We start from the raw sequence: 19,485 nt of genomic DNA on the forward strand, positions 1-19,485 counted from the left end.
CCACACACATAATTTACAATTTATAGGTGCCTTTTCAACAATACACCACACTACTAAGACAGGGAGTCAAAGCAGCTCTACCTAATACACAAAAACAAACACAGGGAGGCTGCCAAATTGAGGAGACAAACAAATACAGCCCAAATGAAAGAACAAAACAAAATCCCAGAAAAAAAACTAAACAAAACTGAGATAGCCAACCTATCAGATGCAGAGTTCAAAACACTGGTGATCGGGATGCTCAAAGAACTCTTTGAGTACAGCAACAACATAAAGAAAGAAATGAAGGTTACACTGAGTGAAATAAAGAAAAACTGTATATATTTTTTCCACAATGGATGTGCTTCCAGAACATAGGTGTTATGAAAACCACCACCAAATCAAAGCTAAAATGGGAGAGGAAAAGACTCACATCAACATTGCGGTCATTGGACACATAGAATCAGGCTACCACTACAGGTCATCTGATCTACAAATGTGGTGGGATCAACAAAAGAACCATAGAAAAATTTGAGAAGGAGGCTACTGAGATGAGGAAGGGCTCCTTCAAGTACGTCTGGGTCTTGGAAAAACTGAAAGCTGAACGCAAGCGTGGTATCACCATTGATATCTCCCTGTGGAAATTTGAAAGCAGCAAGCACTATGTGACTGTCATCGATACCCCAGGACACATGGACTTTATCAAAAACATGATTACAGGCACATCTCAGGCTGACTGTGCTGTCCTAGTTGTGGCTGCTGGTGCCGATGACTTTGAAGCAGGTAACCCCAAGAATGGGCAGACAGGTGAGCATGCCCCTCTGGCTTACACACTGGGTGTGAAACAGCTGATTGTTGGTGTTAACAAAATGGATTCCACTGAGCCACCCTATAGCCAGAAGAGATACGAGGAAATTGTTTAAGTCAGCACCTACATTAAGGAAATTTGCTACAGCCCTGATACAGTAGCATAATTTGGTTGGAATGGCGACAACATGCTGGAGCCAAGTGCTAACATGCCCTGGTTCGAGGGATGGAAAGTCATCTGTAAAGATGGCAGTGCCAGTGGAACCACGCTGCTTGAAGCTCTGGACTGCATCCTGCCACTGACTCATCCAACTGACAGGCCCCTGCGTCTGCCCATCCAGGGTGTCTACAAAATTGGTGGTATTTGTACTGTCCCTGTGGGTCGAGTAGAGATCGATGTTCCCAAACCTGGCATGGTGGTCACCTTTGCTCCAGTCAACATTGCAACTGAAGTAAACTCTGATGAAATGCACCATGAAGCTTTGAGTGAAGCTCTTCCTGGGGACAATGTGGGCTTCAATGTCAAGAACACGTCTGTCAAAGATGTTCATTGCGGCAATGTGGCTGGTGACAGGAAAAATGACCCGCCAATGGAAGCAGCTGGCTTCACAGCTCGGGTGATCATCCTCAAACATCCTGGCCAAATCAGTGCTGGCTATGCACCTGTTCTGGACTGTCGCACAGCTCATATCGCTTGCAAATTTGCTGAGCTGAAGGAGAAGATTGATCATTGTTCTGGGGAAAAGTTGGAAGATGGTCCAAAGTTTTTGAAATCTGGTGATGCTGCCATCGTTGATATGGTTCCTGGCAAGCCCACGTGTGCTGAGAGCTTCTCTGACTATCCTCCTCTGGGCCGCTTTGCTGTGCGTGACGTGAGACAGACAGTTGCTGGTGGTGTCATCAAAGCAGTGGACAAGACGGCACATGGGGCTGGCAAAGTCACCAAGTCTGCCCAGGAAGCTCAAAAGGCTAAATGGATATTATCCCCAACACCTGCCACCTCAGTCTTAATCAGTGGTGGAAGAACAATCTCAGAACTGTTTTCTCAATTAGCCACTTAAGTTTAATAGTAAAGGACTGATTAATGATTAAAATGCATCATAAAACCTTCAGAAGGAAAGGAAAATGTTTTATGGACCATTTGGGTTTTTTGTGTGTGTGGCAATTTTTCAGTTATTACTTTTTAAAATCAGTACTTTTTTAATGGAAACAACTTGACCAAAACCTGTCACAGAATTTTGAGACCCATTAAAACAAAGTTTAATAAGAAAAAAAAAAGGAAAAATCTACAGAGAACCAACAGTGAAGGAAAAGAAGCTGGGATTCAAATCAACAATTTGGAATATATGGAAGCAATAAGCATTCAACCAGAACAGAAAGAAGTAAACAAGAATTCAAAAAACCAAGAATAGTATAAGAAGACTCTGGAACATCACCAAACATGCCAACATCCAAATCATAGAGATGCCAGAAGGAGAAGAGGAAGAGCAATAAATTGAAAACTTATTTGAAAAAATAATCAAAGAAAACTTTCCTAATTTGGTGAAGGAAATAGACATACAAGTCCAGGAAGCACAGAGAGACCCCAAAAAGTTGGACCCAAAGAGGACCACACCAAGAACATATCATAATTGAAATGCCAAAAGCTAAAGATAAGGAGAGAATCTTAAAAGCTACAAGAGAAAAGGAGAGAGTTACCTACAAAGGAGTTCCCATAAGACTATCAGCTGATTTCTCAAAAGAAACTGTGTATGCAAGAAGGGACTGACAAGAAGTATTCAAAGTGATGAAAAGCAAGGACCTACAACCTAGATTACTCTATCCAGCAAAGCTATCATTTGAATAGAATGGAAGGGCATATAAAGTGCTTCCCAGACAAGGTAATGCTAAAGGAGTTCATCATCACCAAGCCATTATTACACTAAATGTTAAAGGGACTTATTTAAGAAAAAGAGGAAGATCAAAACTATGAACAAAAAAATGTGACAAATTCACAACTATCAACAAGAGAATCTAAAAAAAAAAAAAAAAAACTAAGCAAACAACCAGAACAGAAACAAAATCATAGGTATGGAGATCACATGGAGGGTTATCAGCTGGAAGGGGAAAGGGGGAGAATAGGGAAAAAGGCCAGGGATTAAAAAGCATAATTGGTAGGTACAAAATATACAGGGGGATTTTGAGAATAGTATAGGAAATGGAGGAGCCAAAGAACTTATATGCACAACCCATGGACATGAACTAAAGAGGAGGCTGCTGGAAGGAAGGAAGATACCAGGTGGATGAGGGCAAAGGGAGAAAAATTAGGACAATTGTAATAACACAATCAATAAAATATGCTTAAAAAAGAGTATCACACCAATGCTTTATGATTTGAATCTTACATACCATATAAAAAGTTTCTATAGTGACTAAAAACCCTAATCTCCAAAACCAAATATTTATTGAATGCATATTTATTAGTGTTTCTAACATGAGCATCTGGAGCCCAAAGATTAACTGTATACCTGAGAGAGGGTCTTTTGTTTGTTTTGTTTTTAACATGGTAGCTTTGTTTCTGTTTGACTTGTAAAACCTAAGGTATTATCTTTTGTGATGCTAATATTGACAAGTAGAGAAACATTTGCACTATGGACTATGTGATATAAAGAAAGACATGTGTAATAGGAGGAAAGATATTTACTCCATATTATAAAACAAGTAACTAATTTGATCTTCCCTGTAACTCAAGCCATGTTAGAGCATGCCTCATACTGGGTTTTACTATGTTCTGTTCCATAAAGCACTTCTAGCCACTATAATGATAAACTGATATTTCAGTGTTACCCATATAACTCCAAATAGCGTTTTCAAATCACAATTCCATGCCGAAATCAGCCTAAAAGCATTACAGCATTTTTAAACACTTAAAAGTGTTATGAAATATTCTTGGACATTGTAATATTTTATATGCACCATGGCCTTATGTAGTGTTTATGGAGGGTAATAATGGTAGGTGCAGATACTCCAATCACTGCCAATTTGTACTATATAGATCAAGAGATGCTTCTGTTTGCATATGGATATTCATGAAAATTAAGAGAAAAAGTCAAAACTAAATAAATAGTTAATATGTCAGCACCAGTCATAGTTTTGGGGGGGGTGTGCTTTACTATTATTGACTAGCAGTCGTACTGCTACTCTAACCAACTTCATTAAAGAATAAAAGAAAAGTAATAAGTCATTTCACACTCTGTCTGACCATTATACAATAATAGCAAGATTTCATGCAAGGGTACAACATTATGCCCATCTGCAATCACAGTCTCTTTGCAAAAATCTCAATTCACACTTCACATGCAGCTAACCTTGTTACCATCCCTTCCTAAAGCCATCAGTGCTGCAGCTGCACGTCTTCACAGCCCAACATCTTAAAATTCATCACTTTGGCACCTAAGCATCACTAGAGGTCAAGATAAAGAATCCAGCCAAGAATAATTAAAGGGCACCCAGATGTTTAGTTTACTTATCTCAAGCCTTTCCTTTAACATATTTGAATTGCCTGTGTGTACTATTTCTTTCATAATTTTAAGATATGTGTAATGTGATTATTTTAAGTGTATGAGACCTGGAACAATACATTTCAGACTTTTTTTTTTTACAAGTATAGTTCTTTGTAGTTGAAATTTGAACAAGAGGCATGATAATGAGTAGGTTGAGGGAAGGAAAGGTGTTATCTCATTAAGGTAATTACTAAGACATCCTCCCCATTATAGCGGTTTGAAAATGTGGCAATTAAAGCGCCCTACATGGGCTCCTGGAGACAAGAGAACAAGACAGTTCTCCTGGAACTTCTGTGTTATGGTTAATGTGTGTCACGTAAATGAAAGGGTAGACTATTGCTATTTAGTTCTTTTCCTCAACTCTCCGCCCCCACCCTCAAATTTCCCTGTGGGTTATGTTTTTTTTTTTTTCTTTAACCTGAATTTAGTTCTGATGACAGGTGCCAAATTGACAGCCCTAGAAGCTAAAGCCTTCTTTTACCCACAGAACAGTGGGAGCACAGAAAACAGTAGGGCAGACCAGGCGAGTAATGTGCTATCATCCCAACTCAGAAGAGACCTAACCTTCTTTCTCCTTTAGTCAGACAAGCTTCCTCTGATGAGGAGATTGCCAAATTCATACCCACAGTCAGTGCAGCTCAAAGTACAGGCTCAAAAATTTTAAAAAAGCAAGTGGTATTTTTAGTTTACTTCACCACAACACATACAGGCTAATTCACACAGCTCTAAATTTGCTTGGACTGAATTTGCACTATTCACTGAAACCACTGCCTTTGATCAGTAATTCATTTCCCTTCTTGAGCAGGGCATCTTACTCTTTCATTGCTTCCCTTCCCAATCAAGATAAATAATAAAGTGATACACCAAATAACATATAGAATCCATTCTCCAACATCTTGCTTTTGTGCTCACTGAAGTATTATTTATCTCAAGTTAAGGAAAACAATCTAAATGTCCAGCAATGGAAGAATAGTTGACTCTATCATGACACATTTATAGGAGAGAATATTTTGTATCAAATATTATACTGAGAAAGAGTTGGAAATAAGACATAGAAATATTGGTTCTACATGAGAAAAGCATAAATGATATCCCAGATGAAGTGTGACCACAACTACGTAAAAATTCACAGCAAAACATTTAGAAATAATAAATCAAGTATTAGCAGTACTTGTCTTTGAGTGATAGAAGATGGACTTTATTTCTTCTCTCTACTCTTCAGTATATTATAAATGTTCTACAGTGAGCATGCATTACTTTTATAACAGAAAAGTTAAGTTTTACAAAAGGTTCGTTTCTTTTATAGTAGGATTTGACGACAAAAAATTTAATTTCATTAAAATTGAAAGTCAAGAATCATCTGAAAATGCTATAATACTATAGTATCTCTTTCCTTCCCTTTCTCTCTCTACCTTTACAGGAAAAAAAATGGGAGAGGGGACATGGATGAAAGAAAAAAACACTAAGCAGATATGTTGTAGGAAAAAACCTAAAGCTTAAAATAAGTAATAAACTAGATGACATTTGAGATTCCTACCAATCCTGGGTTTGGATCAAGATCAGCTCTGCTTAAAATCCAATTACTTATTAATGTGGATATTGGAAAATAACTTTTTGCCAAATTTCTGGGCAGAACCAAGTGAGAGTCATGTTCTCCATAGGAACTAGATCATTTACGGGAAGAAACGAAAAGCCTGTAAACATGTTGGCAAGTAGGGGGGATCCTTCCTGAAATGCCATAGAGGTATACAGCCCTGTGGGAAAGAAGCAGTGTTTTCAATAGTTCTTTTTTTAATCCTGTTCCAAAAAGTTAATAGTAGGATTCAATAAATGCACAAGTTTAATTCAACTTTTCAGCATTGACATCCCTCAATAGAAATGCTTGACCCATCTACCTTTGCCCGCATAAAAACACCCCAAATATATAAAATAGCAAAGTAAAAAATCAGGAGGATAAAAACAAGACAGGAATGGAGAGCAGAACCAACTCTGAGGACCTCGGCTTCTTTTCTTTTTCTTTTTCTTTTTTCTTTCTTTCTTTTTTTAAGTCTCCAGGCAGGCTAGAGCCTTTCTTTACTGAATTCACTCACCTGACGCTTCTCACCAGATCCCTGGCCATCAGGTCTATTAGCAGTTCCTGAAATGAAAGCAGTCATTATTTCTTTGCTAAATGAGGTGGAAAGGTCTTAATGTTTATATCAATTCTAATCAAATTCTACCCTAATAAATATCTTCATGGGAGGACTTTGAGCACGTGAAAATAATTGTGCCTTCTACAAGGATAATTAAGCCATCAGCCACAAGGTGGTGTGCGTGGAGTTGCATAATGTCATCCCTTTGGGCCCGTCAGGGGCAAAGGGTTGTAACCCAAAATAATAACAAAAGAGGTAGAAGAAAGGGGTAACAAAAGTTTGGACCCGGTCTTTGGAACTCGGCACGCCTGGGAAAACTACACAGTGCTGAAGGAGGAGTACAGAGGGCCAGAGAACAGCACAACCCCTTTCTTACCTGCTCTCTGATTGGGCAAGGTTGAGTGGGCGGGCAGAGGGCTAACATATGACACCAATGGATGGGAAGAACTGGTTCTTAGTGATGTGCTGCGAGATAAATCTAGAGACGTCAGCAGAGGAGATGCAAAATGTGGATTGCCAGAAAGAAAGGTAAAATAAAGTACCCCATGCCACACTTATCCTTTTGTGCTTTATATGACTTCATGGGCCAATCTATCGATGAGAAAGATTATACGGTAACATGCATTTATTCACATATGAACATGTTTAATGTAATGCCACAGTGTGCTCACTCAAGGTTGGTGAGGAAGTAGATGTCCTTTTGAAATCTTAATTGAATGGAAACTATTCCGTACGCTTCCATTATTAACAGCAAAAGTTTGTGGGAAATGGAGCAAATAAATGATAATTTGATGTTTTAAAGTGATTTGTGGCTCTGATACACCCCATTTCCCATAGGCAACTCTGTCTCTTAAAATCTGGGACAGATCTCCCCTTCCCATAGTTCTGCAAATGCCCAGCCTGGGGCAGGCAAGAGTTGGTGCAAAAGAAAGATGTGCAATCAGCTCTTTCTGTGGTACTTACCAAACATTATTTACATCTTTCAGAAATTATGACATGCCAATTCTTTCAAATGAGAAATCTTAAGGGAAAAAAAGCTTCAAATTAGATCACTAGGAAATCATTTCATAGCAATTCACTCAAGGAGAAAACTGGCCAGTGAGAAAGAGGCCTACTGTGGTCTCTTCATTTGGAGGACTCCCACATCTGGAAACTACACCAAGTAACTCAGCTTCCCTATGACAGGGAGTGAGTAGCAACAACTTTCTTCTTTTTCTAACACTCTGTCAGCCTATTGGTTTTAGAATGTAGACGATTTTTCCACAATGGGCACTCTAATTTTGTAGCATGGGAGTAGGGAAACAGTGCACCATCAATGTTTAATTCCTCTCTCTCGAGGCGACAGTATATATATAGAAAACTTTTCCTCCCATTTCACCTAAGGATGGGAGCCCTGGAACACCCCTTCCTCCAGACCCTGCAAGCTTTGCCGGCTCCCCAATGCTTCTTGAGCTTACAAATGCGGGCAATCTATGCTGCTACAAGTCTTTACCAGCTTCTAAATTCCACTTAGCATTTCCATCCCTGCAACTTTAACAAGAAAGAGGAAGAGGAGAACCAGAGGGGAAATTGTGGGGAGGGGTCCACAAAAAAGAGCTGGCTTCCAAGAATTAAGGAAAAATCTGAAGGAGACAGCCATTTCCAGCCATGGGGCCTTTTGGGGGAGGGAGAATATGAAGAGGGCTACAGATATGAGCTCCCACCTGGGCAAAGATTATTTTATTATCTTCGTAGAAAAAGGAGAAGGCTTTAGAGTCCCTCCCGAGCCCACAGAGATGTGAGAGAAGGGGCCTGCTCTGCAGGCCCAATCCATGCACCGTTCATTAAAGCATCTGGATTCCTGTCCCCGGTCTATGGGGTCCTGATGCGCACATTCCTCCCTGAATCACCGTCTGTAACCGGGAGCAGGAACTTGTGGCCACCCGGCTGTCCCCAGGCGGGAGGAGCGCAAAGACTGGGCTGGGGCACACACCGCGGGAGATCCTGTGAGGAGCCCACGCATGAGAGCGGGGCTTGGAGCCGGGCGCAAACCGCTGGCTGCAATGCGTTAGGAGGAGGCGGGAAGACCTCTAAACCAAGGGCCTCTACACTAATGAATCAAGTCAGGCGACCGGAGATAGGGGTGGGTGGGGGAGGGAATGAATGAGCTCCACAAAGTGACAAGCCCTTTCATCGTAAATCAAGTTCAATATCGCGCTCGCGAAGGTCCTCTTCTTCCAGTGGAGCTCCCGCAGGGCCAGATAGTAGCCACAGCTGGAAGAGTCCCAGACTGGCAGGGAGGAGACACCGGGTGGGAACAGTGGTGGAGATCAGGGACTCCGCTCGACCCGAACTGCAGGGCGGGCGGCTGCCTCGGGAGTGCTTCTTCTGGGCTTCCATCGGCGGAGGCTGCGTTTCGCAGAGCACACTGGGTGCTGTGCGAGCAGAGGAAGTGAAACTGCCGTTTGGAGAGGTTCCACTGGCGACCGCGCTGCAGCCTGGGCGCGAGGGTTTCAAAGCTGCAGACTTGAGGCCCCGCTCCTCTCCAGTTGACTTCCACTAAGAACTTATTAAATAGGGGCGGTTTGGAGTTGATTTGTCATTGAGCACTACTTGCCCCGAGATCTTTTGGTTTGTGAATTACTTTATTGATCTGAAGATTTTGTTCTCTGGAATGTGACCTTTTTTGGACCTAGAGCTAATCAGGAAACCCTGATGGGGAGGTCCTTTGTAATCACCTCGCTGACGTCCTCCGCGGGCGCAGCGAACTCTAACCCGGCGCGCCCCCTGCGGTTGCCTAAGCTTTGCCTGGAACCTGTCCGCCGGGGTACTTTGCTCGTTTGCGCGCCCAGGGAGCTGTCTGTGGTGCTAGGAGAGAGAAACCTATCGAGAGAAGTAGAGAGCGAGACCAGGAAAAGCGGAGAGCAGAGAAACTAAGAATGCCAGGTTGGCTGAGGTGGTCCACCCACCAATACTCAGACTGACAGACACCTTCAAAATTCAGCCCGAAGGAGGGGAGGAAGAAAGTCCCTTCTGAGTCATCTCATCGCCCTGAGACAGCTAACCTGGTTTTCCAATACAAGAGGCCAGTGACACTTCCCTTTCTCTGAAAGCACACACACCCAATCCCATACACTTACCCCTACTCAGCCATGGGGCTGTTCAGACGTGCCAGAGGTCAGAACGGAGGAGCACTGGACCCTGGCTATGCGCCCCAACTTCAGGGAAAGAAATTGTAAAGAGAAAGGCTGCAACTGGACAAAGAAATGGGACTGGACAAAGATCTAGTAGGAGACTCAAGGAGCCTATTCCAGGGTCCACAGGGTAAGCCCTAGAGAAGTCTGCACTCGCCATTCTTCCCACATCTCTAGACAACTGCCAAGGCACAGGGCAAGCCAGCTCTGCCTCCCCAAGGATCCAGAGCAATGGAGGAAAGACCAATTCCCTTGGAGGCTCACTCCTGCTCCTGACTATTCTCAACAGTGACTAAAAGTCAGTTTCTTTCCAAGTATGTTGACTTCAAGCCATGCCTGGCTTTTTAGAAAACCAGGCAGCTCTCTTCCAGTATATTTTTGTAACCACGTGGCTTAACAGGAACTAAAGTTTCCCTAGCCCTAGGGAGAGCTTTTCAAAATATTTTTAGAAAGTTAAAAATATAGCAAAACAAACTACTCACAAGCCGCCTGTTTAACGAGGGAAGGTGGGACTCGGCAGACTTCTGGGGAAGGGCTGCCTAAGCAGGAGTCAGATGGCAGGGAGGGAGGAGGAGGGAAGTCTTGGTTTGAGGGTTAGCGGTTTCATTTGCAACAGAGGAAATCGGCTCTCTAATTTGCCATCTTGTGGGCTTTCATTTTAAGGGGTGGAGCAAAAATAAACTGACACAAGGGTGGTAGGTATATTTGCCGGAGGCATAGAGGCAAGCAGCAATCATTACTTTGCAACTCATTGAAAATTACTGGCTTGAGCTAAAACGACTAGCTGCTAGCTGAGGAGTTAACTCATTTCACACTCCCTACAAATTTGTGCTAGGTTTGCTGGGGTTCCAAGAGCTGGTCTTGGGGTGGGCAAATCTCAGAGGCCTTTGTGGGTGTTTAAACTTCTAAAAGAAGTTTGTGTTCCTGTGTTTCTGTAGCAAGCAAAGATTGCCACAGAAAGACTGATTTTTGCCAGTCCCCAATTTAATGAAAGTAGCAAAACAAACGGTGTCTAGTAGTGGAGTGCCCTTCAGATGCCGGCTGAAGGTGGGAAAAGAAAAGGAGTGCAGCTCCCAGGGACTGCTTTCCTCTGGGCCTTCACAACTAACTCTGGATCTCCCAAGAGAAGAGACCTCGGGCTGTTACCTCGTTCCTTGCTTTTCAGAAAAACCTGGCATTGGACTCATCACCTCCTAGCCAAACCCACCCCACCCCACTTTGTTGGTCAGGCACGGAGGACAGAAGGACCCATTTTAAAGAACAGGACTGAGTTTGCACTTGACTTCTAAGCAGTAGTTTGGCGATATTTGAAGAGAGTCACCTGCTGCAGTGCCCTTGGCAGTGGTGCTGCAGAAAGAATGAAGAGAAGAAACCCAGGACTCAACTTTCTTCCTGGAACAACCCCCTATCCTCATCATCCAATTTGACAACTTAGATGCAACCCAAATTTAGAAAGAAAATTGGCACTTTCAATGGCATGGTTGGGGGGTGGGTGGTAATATGACTTTGAGGAAAAGCAAATTTGGGAGGAGTCTGGTGAGTCTACAGTAATTTCTAGTAGCAGTGGAATATGAGGTTCACTAAGAAACATGTCCTGGCTGGTGTAGCTCAGTGAATTGAGCTCAGGCTGTGAAGCAAATGGTCGCAGGTCCCATTCCGGGTCAAGGCACATGCCTGGGTTGAAGGCCAGGTCCTCACAATGGGGCGTGCGAGAGGCAACCACACATTGATGCTTCTCTCCCTCTCTTTTTCCTTCTCTTCCCCTCTCTCTAAAAGTGAACAAATAAAATCCTTAAAAGAAAAAGAAAGAAAGAAAGAAAGAAAGAAAGAAAGAAAGAAAGAAAGAAAGAAAGAAAGAAAGAAAGAAAGAAAGAAAAGAAAAGAAAAAAGGAAAGGAAAGAAAGAAAAGAAAGAAACCTTGTTTCTGTAGACATACTGCTTCCCCCAGCATTGTCCATCTATGCAGTCCAAGTTCAGCCTTGGCAGTGAAGGGGCAGCATGCAGGCTGCTCAGCAGAATGGCTGGTGAGCTGCTGGCAGCAGATGGGTGCTGGAGCCTTGTTTGTATTTGTAGGTTTATGTGTTTTTCCCAGCTAGACAGGTCATTTTCTGTAGGGAACTTGGGATGTGTGAACTCCAGGTCCCACTTCTGTTGAAGCTAATCAGTCCCAGGACCAGTGCAGACAGAAACTATAGTACCCCAAGCCTTGGGAAGTGCCTTCTTAGGCCCAGGCAGACCATTTTGAATTACTTCAACTTGACCGTAAAACTAAGCAGCAGCTAAGATGGAACGAGGAGTGTCCGCTGAGTGCTCTGGCATTGGGCATTCCCGCTAGTCACAGCGACACCCAGTTCCCAGCCCAGCCCAGCTGCCCGAATTTACCCCAGCTCAGCAGGAAGAAAAGGAAAAGGGGCAGTCCAGAGCCTTTTGTTAGAATCAAACAAGACCAAGACCATTTTTTAAACAAATTGATGAGCTAGAGAGAAATCTGCAAACCGCTCCCTAATTAGCAAAGGTCTGATTGAGGCGCCTGAGGCAATTTCCTCCTGGATTTCTCTTCTTTCTTCCACTTCTTCTTATCCACTCCTCCCCAACACACACTCCCACGGCATTCTAAATTCTAAAAAATGTGCTGTAGCTCTACTAAGATCCAAACATCAGAAAAAGTTGGAGGATGGGTCTGGATGTGTTTCTGCTGCATGTCTTCCACCTTTTACACTGTTCAAAGACAGGAATGAGGACAGAAAGATGAGGATACTCGATATGGGATCCTACTCTCTGGCTCCTCAAGATGTAAGCTAGGAGCTGGGGAAGGTGGGGGCAGCCCGGGAACTGCACCCCACCGCACCGCCATTCAGTTTTTCCCTCTCATATAGTCCTGAGTGCAAAGCATGGGGGTGTGCGGCTGGGCAGATATCAGGTCCTTGCCGAGTTACTACAAGTATTTACACAACCATTCTCACACAGTCCTAAAGCAGGCAGCGGGCCTCCTCCACTCTCTGGGCAGGTCCTCTCATTTTGTGGTCCCAACTCCTCCAGAAGCTCTGATAAAAAGCTTGGCATGCACGTCTCGGCCAGAGATGCATTCCCTCTTGAGGCATCCCATACTCACAAGGACAAGAGGCTCGGCGTGGGGTAGCGGGCTGGATGCCCGCCCAGGGAATGAGAAGGCGAGGATCAAAGCCGCCAGGAGGGTTCGTTAGCCGGACCTCTCCGAGTCCCCGGGGTGTCCTAATTGCGCGCCCTGCAGCCTCACGCTCACAGGCTGTCCTGCCGTGCAGGCACCGGGCCTCCGGCTTTGGAACAGCTGCTAGGCCCGCGTAGCCTCCGCCCGCCCGCCCGACACTGGGGACCCTGGCTGCCCCGGGAGGAACCGTAGGAGAAGGAGGAGGGGTGGACAGACCCAGTTCAGCTGGGGCTGCCAGGAGGCCCGGGCAGCAAGGAAAGTGGGCCGCTCACTTAGCAATCACCAACAACCTACGGCAGACTTTCTCCCGCGGTCTCGCGGGCTGCTCTGAAATCATCCACTTAAAAATAAAGAAAACCACATATATAAATAACAGCTCAGCAGAGACCAGCTTGAAAAATGGAGCTGTTTTTATACAAATCAAACTGACGACTTTACAGATTTCATAAATTCCTAATATCCCGGAAAGGAATTTTTTTCTAAATCAAATCGGTCACTTCATCATAATACATTCTGCTTTAGTAAAATCAGCTCCCTTGGATTTCATCACTTGTTAAAAAAAGATAAACTTTATTTTTGTAATTTTCAATCACAAAAAATCTATATTTTTGTCTAAGCATTTATTTTACTGAATCAAAAAGACATGAAAAGAAAAATCATGTTTTACTAACGTATATAAGTGACTCTTTTTTGGACAACATATAATAAATATGATATATCACTTATCACTCAGTCTTTCAAATGTACATTTTTCTTCATATTATGGAGCATGCCACTTTTCCAAAAGAAAAAAGGTCATGAGAAATCAGTGCAAAGTTCTCAGTTACCCTCCTCTTTTCTCTGGGGCAGGCGGAAAGTCCACAGCAACGCCCTCTGCCTCAGAATTTGAGGCCGTCTGTCCGTCTACAGTTCTCCGCCTGTGCAGTTTCCTCTCCGTGCCCTTCTTTCTTTCCTCCTTACCCCTCCCCCTCCCTCCCGCCTGCATGTCCCTAAAGTCATTTTTAAAAGAACTTGAGGTTTTGTTTTTGTTGATGTTTTCACTTACTGATCGCACTTTGTGTGGGGTCAGCGTTTTCACCAGTCACACTGCAGTGGGGGAGCCTTCCAGCCCTGTCTGGGGGTGGGGAGAGGGAGAGCAGAGGGCTGGCTCCTCTTTGGGGGCCCCGCCCATTGGTGAGTATCTTCCTTTCTCACTTCGCGGCTTCCCGGGTCTGCAGCCAGGGAGACCCGTCTGCCCGGCGCGGGGAGAGAAAGGACAGCAGTCCGAGTAGGGGAGGGGACGGGAGAGGGACTGCAGCGCTGTCCTGGTTCTTGTCCTTCACCGGGGGTGCGGGGTGCCTGGAATGGGGTTGGACAGGGGGTTGAGAGCCGGCTGCGCCCCGGGGCCCAAGCCGTGGATGAGCACGCGGGGCACCAGGGGCCGCTGCAGCGGGGGGTGGGGCGCGGGAGGAGTCCGGTACATGCTGCTGTACATGGCGGCGGCCGCTGCGGCCGCGGTAGTACTGTCCATGCTGCCCAACAGGCTGGGATGGTAGAAGTAAGGCGACGGAAACATCCTCTGCAGTGCCGAATAGTTCCCCGCCTCGGCCAGCAGCTCCAGGCCCACCGCGGTCTGCCGCTTCCACTTGGTCCTGAAAAAAAGTGGACGTGCACGCACCCCGCCGCTGTGGGCACAGTCCAGGCTCCAAGGCCCCTTCTCTCGCCCTCTCCCGCCCTCCCTTCCCGGCGGACTGGAGGCCGAGAGAGCTCCGAGGACCGGAATGACCACATCTCGTGCACCTCGCACCCCAACACCACCCTCTTGCTCACAGAGTGACCAAAAGCCAAGTCAATTTCATAAATGACACTTTCAATGTCTGAGAATTAGCAAATGAAATTCTAGAAGCTTTGCTGCCTCTTCCTGATCCTCTGCTCCACCGTTGCCCCCACCCCTTATAGTTTGGCTACCTCCCAAAACTTTCCTGAAGGTCAACTGAGGCCACTCTTTCTATAGGCAATCTTTTCCTTCCTCGTCTAATTCCTTTTCCCCAGTGAGTGGCTCCCCAACAACCCCAGAGTGTCTCTCTGCCCCTCCCCCCCTTTCCCAGCGGCTGAGAGAGAAGAAACGGTAAACAAAGGGACACAGAGATTCCTGGGCCTTGGACCTGGCCTCTCTCAGTCCCCAGGGCTGTGGGGACACCTCTCTCTCATCAGCCTGACAGGACCTTACAGGAGGCAGGGGGCTTAGGCAGAGGAAGGCAGCAAGGTTTCCAAACGGAATTCGTTTGAGGGAGTTCTCTCCCAAGGGGTCAGTACCTCCAGGCCATTTCAGGAGGGGAAAAATGCATTTCAAGATATTTTCTCCTCAGGGAGAGAGTAACAATTAAAATCTGTGATCAGCTTTTCTCAGTCTCCTCCCTCCCCCACTGTACTCTCCTTCAGAACAGGAGGAGAGGAGGCTCTTGCTTAAATGCCTCATAAAGGAACTCAGGACTGGTGGGCCATCCATACCGGACAGCTCCAGCCAAATTAATAAACATGTCGTCCATTTTAAATTGGCTACAAATGACACTAATGTTTTCCGACAGAATTAGGGTGGCTGAAACCGTATGTAATGAGACAGAAAATTATGGTAAAGATGACAACTGGATGGGCATTTCCAACTGCACTTACGGACGATTAGAACACAAACGAGAGAAAAGGTGGGGGAGAGAGAAATTGAGACAAGGGAGACAACTACCGGGCTTGGAAACACAGCATAACATCGGCCTCAGCTTCCCCGGGTTTCCTCTACAGTTCAGGGGCCTTGCAAGCTCTGCCAGCCTCTTTCCTAATTTCCTTTGAGGTTGCTGGTGGGCTCTGAGGCAGCCAGTACAGGGGACAGATCCTCAGTATGGATGCCTAGCCAGATGCTGATTCATTCTCCCGCCTGCTGCTGCCCACCCTACCTGTCCTGGCCGCCTCACAGGCCAAGGCAAAGACATTTAAGTCAAAGCAGTGGGGCAGTTCTTCCAAGACCGAAATAGCTAGGCTGTGTGTCCAGCTACAAACATTTGGAACCAGTCTGCGGCAGGCCCAAAGGGCACACCTCACAGGCTCCCCGGGCCTGAGTGTCAGCTGCACAGATGTCTGATTTAGAGAAGGTGTGGCTTGATTGATTTTGGGGCAAAGTTGGGGGGGGGTGGATTCCAGCCACTCAGATTTGAGAGGGAAAGGAGCACATGTTAAGACACTTAGAAGTGTAAAATTTTCTAAACTACAGCTGCCTATGGACAACTTGCACCTTGGGGGAGTGGCTAATCCCTGCTCCTGCTTGAAAGTCCCCAAGTGGCCATTCCAAGCCCTCTGAGTCCCTAGTGTCTCCCAAGGCCAGGAGGGAAGAAGACTAGTGCTACAGTCATGACCTGGATGGCCAGATGCTTTGCCCCCCCACAGAGCCTCCCTTACCTGCGGTTCTGGTACCAGGTCTTGACCTGGGTGTCAGTGAGGTTGAGCGAAGCAGCCAGGTCCATGCGGTCCTGCACGCTCAGGTACTTCTGCCGCTCAAAGCTACGCTCCAGTTGATTGAGTTGGTGGTCAGAGAAAGCCGTCCTGGCTTTGCGAGGCTTTTTGGCTCTCACAGGGGGACTCTCTCGGCTACTTGTAATCTCCCGGTCTCCTTCCTCCTTTGTTCCTATGACAGAAACCCAGGCACAGCTCAGTAAACTAGCCTGGAACAGGGAAGGATGGAGTGTCCTCCTGGCACATATTGCCACATTCCCAATCCAGCTTCTAGTCTCTGAGGACTATACTATGCCACCCTCCTCACACACACACTTGAACTTCAGCCAGTATGGAGTAAGAGGACCAATTTCTGTCTAGAGAGTATGGAGCCTTGTGTAGAGCTCCTTAAAAGGGTTCTAAAAGGGTATCTGATCTCTCCACCTTTGAAACTGAAAAAGGAAAAATACTTGATAATAAAGGGTCCTTTTGTTATTGTTTACTTACTGGAAGGTGGGGAGACCCTGTCCATTTCCTTTATTGTTTTTCACTGTGACTTCATTTTTTTTAGATTTAGTAGTTTTCAAAAGGTCTTTCTATTTTGTTTCTTTTTTTTCTTTTTTTGAGGAGGGGGCGCATTTTTTCATTTTACTTTTTCTGTTTACTCAAAGTTATAGGCATTTGTTTTCCTTTATCAGGTACACTTGGGAAATGTCGGAATCAAGCTCTCTACAGCTGCTTACATCATGTCTTGCAAAGCTTCCGAAAGAATATGTCACCCAGACACCGAGCTGAGCTCAAAATCACTGAACCCATTCAGGTGACAGCCCAGAGATTTCCGGATTCCATTTGTCAACTTTGGTTTTTTACTGAAATGCTGGGAAATCGATATGTCAATCCCTCTCTGTTTGTACCCGTTTTTTGCTGCGCTCCTTGATCTTCCCTGCAGGAAGAACAATAATCTCGCTAATTGACCCACTGGGGAGGTTGGTGCACAAAAAATCACCAGACCAGACTGTACATCTGTTTTGGGCACTATTATGCTAATGCTGTAATAGTAAAATGAGCAGCCAATATCCTACCTTCCAGACAGTCTGCGCACATCTTTCCCAGAAATGGCAAAGATTAATAATAGTAATAGTAATAGTAACAGTAATAATAATAGAACACTTAGTAAAGGAAAAAAACCTCCTGCTATGTTGAAATGCTTTTGTCGTAAAGACCAGAACACTTATGAAACAGTCTGAAAAATGTGAAAAAGGGAGTTGAAGGACAATTTCAATTGCCACCTTCTGATTTTACAAAAAAAAAAATAGATTCAATTCCATAAATTTTACTTTCATAAATGCTATGTTTCAATCACTTGTAAGGAGCCAGAAATTTTACTAAAATGCAGATATTCGGTTGGGGCCATGGGGTAAGAAGGGTTTTTTAAAATACTGAAAACCTGATTATAAATTTTTATCTTGTGAACTTCCCTATATTAACCAGGATCTAATTTTGAAAAAGTTGCTGTGTTAATCAGCTCGGAAATTTTTCCTTTATTAAGTCTGATAATTCCTGTGCTGTTGTTCAGGAAATTTGGTGTGTAGGGGGAATGAAATAATTTTCATTAAAGAATAAGTAACATGTTGTGATCACACCCCAAGACACCACGCTAGCTAAGCCTGTTTCTCCCACGTCTCCCTATTTGCACTCACAAGGTCTCGGTTTAAAAAAATCTGGAGTCCTTGCCTTTTATCAACGAAAGTATTTCCGGTCAGATACCCTCGCCGCTGGCCCTTTCCTAATAAATTACAATTAAGTAAAACAAAGAAAGGAGGTGGATGTCGGTGTGGGTTGAGAGGTAGAAATGTAACAATAAGCAGAACTTCGGACGAGTCTTGAGTCTCTGAACCGCACGCCCAGGCCTCCCTCCCGCCTGTAGTTTTTAATTGCGGCGCAATTGCCTTAGAAGGTGCGGGAATAACTCCCCATCAGAGAGATCTGCGGGAGACTGAAGGAGTGACAGGGAACCAGCAGGAGAAGCTAGACGGCTGAGGCCGAGGGAGCCGAGGCGGCGCGACTCACCGTGGCATTTGATGTCGCTCTGGGAATCTTCCCGCTTGTCGAGTTTGGTTTTGCTGTCCTCCTGCTCCAGCTTTGGCCTGAAGCTCTCGTGCGCTGCGTTGCTCTCCTGCTTCGGGGTGTGGTGGGGAGAGGAGACGCTGGTGCTGTAGGGCGCACACGCCGCCAGAGGTTTGCTGTCGCCCAGGATGTCTTTAATTAAGAAAGAAGAGGTGGAAGTCCTGGGGGCCGAGGCGGCCGAGCCCAGCTGCTGAGCGGGTGGCTGCGGCGGCGGCGGCTGCTGCGGCGGCGAAGGCTGCAAACTTTGCGTCGGGGCCGCGGCCGGTGGCGGCGGCTGCTGGCTGTGGTGGAGGTGGTGGTGATGCTGGGGCCCGTCCGCTACCAGATGCGTCTCCGGAGGCTCCATGGTGACAGAGATGGGAGAGGAAGGCGCCGTTCCTACCGTATCAATCTCTGAACAGGGGGATGGAGTGGCCTGATTTCTAAAATCCGCGGTCCTAGTCTCGCCGAGTGGGCGGAAATCTCCATTCATCATGCCGGGGCTGCCCGAACTGGCACTGGACAAAATCGTGTCTATTCCAAAACTCGACCCGCTGGCCCCTTCCATTGTTGTCATTTCTACATGAGGTCCACGCCACTCCGCCGCTCAGCAGCCGCCCCGACCAAGCAAAGAAAGCTATCGATCGTAAAATAAACACTAAACAACGTTGTTGCCGCTTTAAAAAACAAAACAAAAAAGTAGGGAGGGAAGGAAGGATTATTGGGAGGTGACAATCGGTGGACAGTTTCGACACAACTTTTTTTCCCTTATGCAAAAAGTAAGGGTGGGAAGAAAGGAAGACTGGGGGAAAGTTACAAAAATTGTTGAGGAAGCACGGAGCTCGCGCCCCAGCAACGACCGCGCGTGCGGCGCGGACGACAGGAGGTGACCCCTGTGGCTGCTGCGCTGCCTCTGCCGCCGCCGCCTGGGTCGCTCACAGCCTGGCACCAGGCGGCAGCGGCGGACGTGTCAGGTGCAGCGACCCCGAAGCCCAGGCGGCCGCGCGCCCTCGGAGCTCCCTGGCGGCTCCCCGAGGTGGCTGTCGCGTGCGACTGGGCCGCCCCAGGAGCCAAGTTTCTGAACTTTCTTGTAAAGTTGT

General features: G+C 45.8%; 1 protein-coding gene and 1 pseudogene across 1 annotated transcript; one reads left to right on the forward strand and one right to left on the reverse strand.

The window, feature by feature from the left end:
- Positions 1–391: 391 nt before the first annotated feature.
- LOC112309149 (elongation factor 1-alpha 1 pseudogene) lies at positions 392–1,847 on the forward strand (annotated as a pseudogene).
- An 11,523-nt stretch (positions 1,848–13,370) lies between these two features.
- BARHL2 (BarH like homeobox 2) lies at positions 13,371–19,127 on the reverse strand. The gene is made up of 3 exons (XM_053920904.1): positions 18,350–19,127; positions 16,247–16,472; positions 13,371–14,451 (listed from the first exon to the last, which is right to left on the reverse strand). The coding sequence occupies exons 1-3, from the start codon at positions 18,960–18,962 to the stop codon at positions 14,139–14,141; spliced, it is 1,152 nt and encodes a 383-aa protein (XP_053776879.1). The 5' UTR covers positions 18,963–19,127; the 3' UTR covers positions 13,371–14,138.
- Between the last annotated feature and the right edge of the window lie 358 nt (positions 19,128–19,485).

This window comes from Desmodus rotundus, chromosome 3, assembly GCF_022682495.2.
Source record: "Desmodus rotundus isolate HL8 chromosome 3, HLdesRot8A.1, whole genome shotgun sequence".
Lineage (NCBI taxonomy): Eukaryota > Metazoa > Chordata > Mammalia > Chiroptera > Phyllostomidae > Desmodus > Desmodus rotundus.